This window comes from Rhamphochromis longiceps, linkage group LG11 (genome assembly GCF_057381845.1).
Source record: "Rhamphochromis longiceps isolate RC_006_pf linkage group LG11, R_longiceps_female_GT1.1, whole genome shotgun sequence".
Classification (NCBI taxonomy): domain Eukaryota; kingdom Metazoa; phylum Chordata; class Actinopteri; order Cichliformes; family Cichlidae; genus Rhamphochromis; species Rhamphochromis longiceps.
This window is the reverse complement of record NC_140567.1, coordinates 35,085,385-35,096,622: the sequence shown is the minus strand read 5'-3', so window position 1 is coordinate 35,096,622 and position 11,238 is coordinate 35,085,385. Positions and strand designations below refer to the sequence as shown.

General features: G+C 44.1%; 1 protein-coding gene across 1 annotated transcript; it reads left to right on the top strand.

Annotated features, from left to right (window-relative positions):
- Positions 1 to 396: 396 nt before the first annotated feature.
- On the top strand, positions 397 to 10,508 carry LOC146659850 (m-AAA protease-interacting protein 1, mitochondrial). Its single transcript, XM_085423802.1, has 5 exons — positions 397 to 908; positions 1,636 to 1,707; positions 1,906 to 2,032; positions 2,117 to 2,261; positions 9,191 to 10,508. The coding sequence occupies exons 1-5, from the start codon at positions 528 to 530 to the stop codon at positions 9,273 to 9,275; spliced, it is 810 nt and encodes a 269-aa protein (XP_085279928.1). The 5' UTR covers positions 397 to 527; the 3' UTR covers positions 9,276 to 10,508.
- Positions 10,509 to 11,238: the final 730 nt, after the last annotated feature.

Genomic DNA, 11,238 nt, shown 5'->3' with positions numbered 1-11,238 from the left:
TTTTGCCAGAAAATACTGAGCATTATCTGTCTGTGCTCAAATCGGTAATGAATATTATATAAAAAAACAGGAAATAAAATGTAGCAGATCGTTATTGAAAATGTTGCAGAAGTTGAATATGATCATTATATGTACTGTTTAGCATACTAACTTGTAGGATAGCATAGTTCAAGAGTCTAAGACTTCAAAGCAATAAAAACATATTTATAAAAATGTAACAATACTGTAGTGATTGTTCAAAGTAAACAGCAGCAGACCGAGTGCTAGAGTTCTGTGAAAGCGAAGACGAACCCCAGCACAGGCAAGGCCAAACACACACAGTCATTGGGCCTAACTGCTCCGATTGTTAAAATTTCCAACAGTTCTTGAAAGCAGCACTGTTATGTGTACGTCGTTTTCACCATAGGCATTATGGGTACAATATGGGGTGAGTTGCATAAGGTTAGAAGAGGCTGCAGTGTGGATGGAGGCTGTCGCCCCGGTCTGTGGTGGACACGGAGCCTTAACGCTGTGTCCTTCCCGCTCTGATGCAGCGGATCAGCAGCCTCGCCGCATGCCGGGAGTTCGGCGGCCTCGTGGCCTGTACAGCGGGGGTCTGTGCCCGCAAGAACAGCTGCAAGCAGCCGGCTGCGCACCGGCAGTGGGACGGTCCGGTTGTGCGTTCCGTGCGTCTTTACACCGTGGCGCCGGGCCGGAGGCTCGTGTTCGCCGGTGTGAAACACAGACTGTTCTGCTCGCAGCATGGAGCTGACGGGCCCAAGGAGAGCTCCGGCCGCCGGCCCGCTATCTCCGTGGTCGGCATTCCAGACCCGATCACATGGATCAGGTGTAAGGTCATCATGTTTGCACTTGATCTGTACTTTGAGTTAGACGTCAACTCTGAGGAGTTTGAAAGAGGTGTGAAGCAGGTAAATACCGACAGGCCGTTTTACTTTTTCATCAGTACTGTCAATAATAAAAAGCACATTTTTCATGCTTCATATGGACCATTGTTTGAAAGAGTTACCTTTAGTAGTAAATACACGTTTACATCTGATACATCAAGAGGTCATGGATTGGATAACGTAGGTGGGACAACACCACATTAAACTATACCTCGCTAAATAACATTTTGCTCTGTGCTAAAGTTTGCATCACATCACGTGACCTTCATCCGCCTGTTTATCTTCAGCTTTACTTTTTTTAATAGCAGTGTTGTCCCACATGTGCTTGTCCCCCCCCCAAAAAAAAAGCATTCCCCCCATAAACAAATGCTTTCCACCTTCAGTGAATGCACACGCAGCCAGGGATTGAACCACCAACCTTCTGATTAGTGGATGACCTGCTCTTCTATCTGAGCTACAACCACCCCTACTGAATGAACCTGCCAAGGTGAAAACTGGGCAGGTTCATTGTGCTAATGAAGAACACATAACACGACTGAAAGCAGCAGAGCAGTTACAGTTTCAACTAGAGACTTTTAAGATTGTGTATTTATTTATTTTTCTGGTTATTACCCAGCCTGAGGCAACATGGCAGGTTGTAAACCCGTTTTAAAGATGCAAACACACACTTGTACCATCAGGAATCGCGGCTTTTTATTAAATACTGTGGTTAAAGAGAATAAGCCACCTTTTTGTTCCTCATCCATTCCAGGCCTTGGTTCATGTCTCCAACAAGATGTCCAACGGCAGATATCATGAGCTAAAGGGGATAGTGTCCAATGAGGTAACACATCAAAGACATAACAAAGGTGTATTTAAAAAAAGCTGACTTTGTTGAGACGGTCTCACACAGACAGTACAGGACTGTATCAAACTGTTAGTGTTAATAAAATCTAACATTTAGTATTTATGTCAAATTAAGACTTTTTTTTCCCACTTTCAGTCTTTTTTTTAGTAATGATCGTCTTGTTTTTCCTTCCAGATGTTGGAATATGTTGAGAAGAGGTGTGGGTCTCTCACTGATGCTCAGAGGAAGCAGCTCGGTGTCCAAACGGATGATATTGTATTTGTGCTTCCAGAGGACATCTCTGTCGTCTTTGATCAGTATGGTCAGTTTGTGAAATCAGAACATGGGATGAGGAAGTGATATGAACAGCAGGACGGACTCTGATTTCTGTCTTTTTTTCTTGCAGGTAGGAAGTTTTGCTATATCGTCATGAGATTTTGGATCCTGTCATCACATGAAGGACCCGATGACCCTGAGGGTACAAAAATCTTCAAAGTGGGATCCAGTGAAGACGACGGCCCACAGAAGAAAATTGTAACTGCTGTTTATGAGTAAGCACTCATCTCGTCATCTGTCAACATCACAAACAAGCCAATCATCCAGAAGCATGGCTTTGAAACAAATATTTCCTCATTCAGCTCTGGCATGTTAGCAGAGCTGAAGCTATGTCTGCTCTTTCTTTGCTTAAAGAAAACTTTTGATCATTAATTTGCTGAAATGTGCCCAAATCTTTGTTTGTTTTACTTCTCCATATAGGCTATGCTGATGCAAAATTAAAGTGTACAAATATTTGCTTAGAGATAATCTTATGTTGGCAAAAGCTCAAAGCTACCTGCAGGCCTTCCAGCATACAAATCAAATCAAATCAAATCAAATCACTTTTATTGTCACATCACATGTGCAGGCACACTGGCACAGCACATGCGAGTGAAATTCTTGTGTGCGAGCCCCACAAGCAACAGAGATGTGCAAACACAACAACACAAACGAGCAAAATACAAGAATGGCCAACCTGAAACTAATAAATATATGTACAATATATAATAGTGTATGCATTTCTGGATGTGTATACTAAATATTTTCCTACGTGTGTGTGTGTGTGTGTATGCACATTTTTACAAATTAAATAGTTAAAAAAAAATTAAAAAAACAAATAAATAATAATAATAATAATAATAATAATAATAAAATATATAAAATATACAGAGTTGAATATGTGCAAAACAAGTGGCATTTATATACAGTGTGGAGTGCATAATGTTGAAGTTCCAGTAGTGAAGCTGAGGTGTCTATGACGTGTTCAGCAGTCTGATGGCCTGATGGAAAAAGCTGTCTCTCAGTCTGCTGGTACGGGACCGGATGCTGCAGAACCTCCTTCCTGATGGAAGTAGTCTGAACAGTTTATGGCTGGGGTGACTGGAGTCCTTGATGATCCTCCCCGCTTTCCTCAGGCACCGCTTCCTGTAGATGTCTTGGAGGGAGGGAAGCTCACCTCCAATTATCCGTTCAGAGCACCGCACTACTCGCTGGAGAGCTTTGCAGTTGTAGGCGGTGCTGTTGCCATACCAGGTGGTGATGCATCCAGTGAGGATGCTCTCAATGGCACAGTGATAGAAGGTCCTGAGGATGCGGGGGCTCATGCCGAATCTTTTCAGTCTCCTGAGAAAGAAGAGGCGCTGCTGCGCCTTCTTCACTGTTTTGTTTGTGTGTACTGACCACGTAAGATCCTCAGCCAGATGTACTCCAAGGAACCGGAAGCTGCTCACTCTCTCCACAGCAGCGCCGTTGATGGTGATGGGGGTGTGTACTTCTCTGCACCTCCGGAAGTCCACTATCAACTCCTTTGTCTTTGCGACGTTGAGGGTGAGATGGTTGTCTTGACACCAGTGGGTCAGGGCGCTGACCTCCTCCCTGTAAGCTGTCTCATCACTGTTGGTGATAAGACCCACCACTGTAGTGTCGTCCGCAAACTTCACAATGATGTTGGAGCTGTTAGTGGCTGTGCAGTCGTAGGTGTAGAGTGAGTACAGGAGAGGGCTCAGTACACACCCCTGTGGAGCACCAGTGTTCAGTGTGATGGGGGATGAGGTGATGCTGCCCAGTCTGACCACCTGGCGTCTGTCAGACAGGAAGCTAAGGATCCAGCTGCAGAGGGAGCTGCTCAGTCCTAGATCCTGCAGTTTCCTGTCCAGCTTCGAGGGAACGATGGTATTGAATGCTGAGCTGTAATCTACAAACAGCATCCTCACATACGTGTCTCTCTTCTCCAGGTGTGACAGGGCAGTGTGTAGTGTCAGGGCTATGGCATCATCAGTGGACCTGTTGTGGCGGTATGCAAACTGTAGAGGGTCCAGTGAGTCGGGTAGTGCAGAGCAGATGAAGTCCCTGACCAGCTTCTCGAAGCATTTGCTTACGATGGGGGTCAGGGCTACAGGTCGCCAGTCGTTCAATGAGGAGATGGTGGAGGATTTGGGTACAGGGACGATGGTGGCCATTTTGAAGCAGGCTGGGACTACAGACAGAGAGAGGGAAAGGTTGAAGATGTGCGTGAACACTCCAGCCAGCTGAGCCGCGCATGACCTGAGGACGCGGCCGGGAATCCCGTCCGGACCAGTAGCTTTGCGTGCGTTCACCTTCCTGAAGCACTTCCGCACATCCTCCTCAGACACAGTGTGCGCACTGACGTCATCCGCGGTGCGCACACTGTCCGGTCTCATGGTGTTCGCTGTGTCGAATCTAGCGTAGAATACGTTTAGATCCTCACACAGGGAGGCCGTGGTCTGCGGTGTGCTGGTTTTCCCTCTAAAGTCTGTGATCGTGTTTAGTCCCTGCCACATACTCCGAGGGTTGTCAAACTGTTGCTTCACCCTGTCCCTGTACTCACGTTTGGCTGCTTTGATCGTCTTCCGGAGTTGGTAATGTGCGTGTTTGTAGTCCGATGTGTTCGCGGAGGCAAAGGCGGTGTTCCGTGCCACCAGTGCCGCGCGAACATCTCCGTTAATCCAGGGTTTTTGATTTGGGAAGGATTTGACTGTTCTGGATGGGACGACATCTTCCACGCATTTCCTGATAAATCCACAGACTGAGTCTGTGTATTCATCAATGTCTCTGGCGGCCACGTGAAACATTTCCCAGTCCGCGTGATCAAAACAGTCCCGCAGCGCAGACTCCGATTGGTCCGTCCAACAGTGCACCGCCCTCCGGGTTGGAGCTTCCTGTTTCAGCTTCTGCCTGTAGGCGGGCAGGAGCAGGATGGAGCAGTGATCTGATTGGCCGAATGGGGCGCGGGGGAGGGCTTTGTACGCATCCCGGAAAGAGGTGTAACAGTGGTCGAGTAGCCGGTTTCCACGTGTGTTGATGGAGTTTTGGTGAGACTTTCTTCAGGTCTCCCTTATTAAAGTCTCCGGCTGTGATAAACGCTGCCTCTGGGTGTGCGGTTTCCTCGCTGCTGATCGCGCTGTACAGTTCCCTGAGTGCACGGTCAGTGTCGGCTTGTGGGGGAATGTAAACAGCCGTAATAATCACTGCTGTAAATTCCCTCGGTAGCCAGAATGGCCGGCACTTAATCATCAGGTACTCCAGGTCCGGTGAGCAGAAGGATTTGACCGGGTGCACGTTCGCATAATCACACCAGCTGTTGTTGATCATGAAACACACACCACCGCCTCTGCTTTTCCCAGTAAGATCCTGTGACCTGTCCGCGCGGTGCACAGAGAACCCCGGCAGTTGTATTGCGGAGTCCGGTACTTTGTCCGATAGCCAGGTTTCTGTGAGGCATATCACGCAGCAGTCCCGCATCTCTCGCTGGAATGAGATCCGTGCCCGAAGCTCGCACAGCTTGTTCTCCAGAGACTGCATATTAGCCAGTAATAAACTGGGTAACGGTGGTCTGTAAGTGCGCCGTCTCAGTCGAACCAGAACGCCAGATCTTCTCCCTCTGCGTCGGCGTTTGCGGCCTCCAGGGCCAGAGAACAAAGGCGTCTCAGGTGAGATGAATGGGGGGTCTGCAAACGGAGCGTCCGTGTTGCAAAACTTGAACTCCGGAAAGTTATTAGAAAGACCGTCTTTTATGTCCAGTAAGGTTTGTCGGTCGTACACAAGGAGACAAGTGCTGCTCGTGAAAAAATAAAGGAAAAGTAAAATTAAACACAGAAGAAAGCCGTTGCTTGGGGGAGCTCGCGACGAGGCTGCCATACTCGGCGCCATCTTGAATTATTATACAGCAGGTCTGTTTTTGTTGGGAGGGGAGCAGAGCTGCTGGTGGTGAGTTGAAGGTTTTTAAAGTAAATGCAGAAAGAATAACAGTGAAATGTTCAGAAGGATCCCATGGATGAGGGTCTGTGTTGTATTTAATGCCCCTCTTAAGGAAAGTGGCAAAAGTGACATGTATATTTCTACTGCTACTTCAGTCACTTGAAAGTAAGAAACAAAAATAGTACTGGTAGGAAAAAAAGGGTAAAACAATTATTTCTGCTTTCAATTTGCTTTAAAAACTCTTTTTCATTTTTGTTTTTAAAAACTTTTTAGAATTGTGGAATAAGACTATATAACAGATGAACATATTCACTGGGATGTCACCCATGGGTTGGTTGACATATTTTGAAGCCTTTTTGTTACCATTTGGGGGGGGTTAAACCAGAAGTGACCATATTTCATTGAGAAGGTGGAATTTTGCTTACTAGCTGGGTTAGCAGGAATATTTATGTAATATAGTTGTTAATAATATTTGACAGATAGAAGCTTCTTTTGTAGCTCCCTTATGATCGCCATAACAAATGGATCTAAATGTTTGATTTGGCTGATTTTTTTAGGCTGGATGTCCAGGTGTGCTTCCTCCCAGGAATTTGTGTGTGATCTTTCATTCATTAGGTGAATGTGTTAACCACTACACTAAAATCAAACCTGCCCCAAATCACCCACACAGTTAAATTTGAGCTTTACCAGCATCCAGAGATATATGAAATGGTAAAAATGGCCTGCATTTGTATAGCGCTTTACTAGTCCCTAAGGACCCCAAAGTGCTTTACACATCCAGTCATCCACCCATTCACACACCCATTCACACACCCATTCACACACTGTTGATGGCAAGCTACATTGTAGCCACAGCCGCCCTGGGGCGCACTGACAGAAATCTAATATCCCTGGGGTCAAATACCGTATTTCCCGGACTACAGAGCGCACCTGAATATTAGCCGCACAAGCTAAAATCAGGGGAAAATCCTGTTTTGTACATACATTAGCCGCACCTGACTAAAAGCCGCAGGTGTTTCAATGTTAACTTATCATATGTAAGAGAATATGCACAAAGCGAATTGTCAGGAAAGAGACGGCTGTTTGGAGACATCACTTTTATTAATATTTTGAAAAACAAGTTATGGGTACATATTTGCATAACTTTTTAGGGTACATGTACAAGTACCGGTAATTACAAGTACAAAACATGTACTGTGCTTCATAAATGAGTAACAAATGTAGTACATAATAACCTACAGCACACCAGAAAAATAGATTCAGACTACCTTTTAGGCTCAGGTGCAGTGACACGGCTTTATCAAGAAGAAAAGTCAGTCATTCACCATCTTTCTCTTCTTCCTGCGCACTAAAACCACCAAAGTCCTCTTCTCCAGTGTCGGAAACGAACAGGTTCAGGATGGCTTTGTCATCCACTCTCCGCTTCTCTCTTTCATTGTCACTTTCAAAACCAAAGAAATCCTCGTTGTCAGTGTCAGAGTCGAACACCCTCAGAAGGGCCGTGGCGGTGTCCTCCTCTCCATCATGCAGCAGTCCAGCCCTTCGAAATCCGTTGGTGATCGTGGATGTTTTCACACTTTTCCACGCTGTCAGAATCCAACGGTGGAGTTGAGCATAACTTGCTTTTCGCAAGTTTATCACCGCTCATCATCCACGCCTCCAGCTGAACGCGTAGTGCTACTTTGAAGTTTGTTTTTCGCGCTACTTCGTACGGCACTACGTTGCCTGGCGGATGGACATGTGACCAACATACCACTCTTGAACCTCGATCCTTCCGCCAGGCAACGTAGTGCCGTACAACAGCGGAACAAACAAAACAAATCCGCTCATGAACAATCCATAGAAAAGCCGCACCTGACTAAAAGCCGCAGGGTTCAAAGCTTGTGCAAAAAGTAGCGGCTTATAGCCCGACAATTACGGTATCATGTTCTTTTGGAGCCAGCCACAGTGGCCATGTGAGGACCTGAAGTTTATTAAGTTTCTGTGTTGATTCATTTTAGACTCTGAATTTGCAGGTTGGTTTATGACCAACAGCCACACTACTGCGGTGCTTATGGACCTTTAAAACTGAGACTTTTGGAAATGCTGCTAAGCTACTTGGAGTTTGAAAATCTTATCAGCGTATTACGCTCTTTTCACAGTCATCATCTCCTCGTGCTTCTAGTCACTTTATGTAACCATTCTTTAAAATCATGCATCTAGGCAAAGGAATTCATTTATACCATCATGGTTCTTCCTCCCCATCAAGAAATCAAACAGTTTCAGCTTCCTGTTTACGATGGCAGATGCATGTTCAGTGTACTTGAATGGTCATGTGACTGGTTCTGCTATCACACAATGTGTGCAGGGATGATGTGTGAAAAAACAAACTGAGAGGCAGCAACTTTTAGTCCTCTGTCACTGTTGATATATGATGCATTCAGGCACAGTTGTGTCTGTTGGTCAGTGTTTAGAACAACACCCACTACCGTCACATACCTGAAATGAAGCAAATCAATCTTTTTTTTTTTCTTTGAAAGCAACCTGGCTGTGCAGAAATCTGATGCCACATCATAAACCTTTGTTATTCTGTGCTTGATCACTGACTGACTGTAAAAGATAAGCAGTAACTTGTAACTTTATTTTCTATTATTTCACCAAATATCAACAAAGAATTGTGGCTTCTTTTTTTTGCCTTAAAGTGTTAAGAAACGTTGGCATAACTGCAATTCCTTCACTGCAAAGGTCTGCTAACTTCCTGTAGTTTGGAATCCAGCTCTGAGTATGTTAAATTCTTCAATAAAGTTTGCTGGTTAAACAAAAAGACAAATCATTCCACACCCACACAGTGCTAACAGTCAAAGCCTCTTTCTGTTCTCAGCCAGTAATCCAGTTGTTGGACCACAGTGTGTGGCTATTCTACCTAATACCCATCTATCTAGTTAGCCAGATTCTCTGTCCTATTGTTCCAGGTCTTAAAATCCTCTCTGAGAAATCCTGTTACACTTCAAATGTTATCCTGAAGGCTCACATGAAACCGACAGTTTGGCATGAAACAGGCGCCATTTTCAGAATTATATACAATTATTTTCAAGGTGAGACAAGAACCAAAACTTAGTTTGAATGTCAGGGTTAGTCGGTCCATCTTTTCTTTCAGCACTTTCAATAAACTTGTACTACTAATCTAGGATGTGCATGATTAACAGTGTGGGAAGTTTTTAACCATCTTTGCTTCGTGTCGTCGCAGATTCCACCGAGAGCTAACGAGGGGAGCCTCTTCTGACTGGACTGTTACCACTGTTTGGCACTGGCACTGGAAACTAGCTGAATAATCTGACTCAGCTTTGCTCAGATTTGTCATTTTTTGCTTTCGCATGGAAGGCAACCTTCAAAGTGAGAAACTGTACTGATCATTTTCCATTTGGATCACATTAAATGGGACCCAGAGTGCTGGAGCTGTGCAGACACTGAGTACTACTTGATGGTTTTTCTTTGATGCCCCTAAAGCCTTACATGTCAGACTAGAAGTAGTGGTACTGTACAGTCTCTCTGATTCACCTGTCGACCCCCGTCAGGCGTTTTTAAATGAGATTCTGTATATGCTTCACCATTACTGTTCTTATGGTCTGTTGACTATCTCGTTTGTGTTTTCTTATTGAAAATGTTATCCCTTTAATAGACACTCCAAAGACAAAAACAGTATATGAACAGATTGAAGTTATTTTCTGGATCATTGACCAACTTCATGTACATGCTTATTTTTTTGGGACCTGTCAAGTACATGCTTTATTAAATTGAGTTTGGTCATTTGTCATTGTATTACAGCTGTAACCATGATATCTTTTGTCACGTTCCAAAAGTTATTTTTATTAAATCTGAAAAAGAAACTACAAATTATGATGGAGATACACAGGTATTTTTTCTAGAAACTAAGAAGTAATAATGATCTGATTGGTGTCTGAGTACCAGTATGTTCTATCTATAAACTGCATCACCAATTTCTGTCCTTTCCCTGATGAAAATCAGGACCCAACAGATTCCATTTGTTCTACACCAGAGGTGTCAAACTCCAGTCCTCCAGGGCTGATGTCATGAAACTTGTAAATGTCTCCCTGCTGCAACACACCTGAATAAAATTAGTAGGTCATTAGCAAGACTCTACAGAACTTGACTGCATGCTGAGGTGGCAATTCAGTCATTTGATTCATGTTGCAGCAGCTCATGAGTGAATGAGCATGGTGCAATAAAAGTACATTTTTACACTTACATTAGGAGCTGCCACCTCAGCATGCATTCAAGTTCTACAGAGTCTTGCTAAAGACCTGCTACCTTTTTTCAGGTGTTTTGCAGCAGGGACACATTTACAAGTTTGACATGACATCGGCCCTCAAGCACTGGAGTTTGACACCCCTGCTCTACACCAATGGTTGCCTCTGCAGTTTCTTATCCCCACATTAAAAAGCCTTAAAGAAAACCTAAGGGCTTATGCTCCTTACTTCCTGCCTTATATATACTGCTAGAGTGGCCAAAGTTTAAAATAATAAAGTCAGTGTATGTAAAAGTAATCCATGTGAGCTAATAGCTCAGGTTTCACACTGCAGTTCAGTTTAGCATTTCTTTTTCTTTATTCATTTCTGCTTGCAGCTTCATCAGCAACTAGAACAACACATTGAAATCCCACCTGTTAGTGGTTAAATTGTTGCTAAAGTAGGTTTTGAATACTTGTGCAGACATGCAGTGCCAAATTTGTGGAGTACTTTGGTACTTTGTGGAGCACTGCAGAATAGTTTTTCCCACAAGTGACTATTATAAAGGCCAAGAGAAAACTTTGTTAATATTAGATCTGTATTCTGGTATTCAACTAATACCGGAATTCTGTTAGTGATAAAAAAAAAGCATCAGGGAAGAAAATCCACTTTCTGTAGCAAGCAGAAAGGGACATATGTTCTAGTAGATGGCTGCCAGCGACAAAGTTGAAGCCAGTTCTTGATGGGCCAAAGAGAGCATAACACAAATCTTGTACAAAATGAAAATAGTTATAATAGTATCGTTTTGCTCCAAGCAAGAATGACTAATTCTGCCATAAAATTCTCCACCTTAGCTTGTGTTTGTGCCCACAGTCACTGCCAGCAATGTGTCACTTGTCGAAGACATCACATTTGACAGGCTCGTGAATGTTGCGTGTCATCCAATTCTGTTAAAGCTTGCTGCAGTATTATTAATGTTGACAACATATCTGACAAACAGAGAGGATTCTGTCATTAGCGTCCGCTAATTCATGCATAATGAAACACG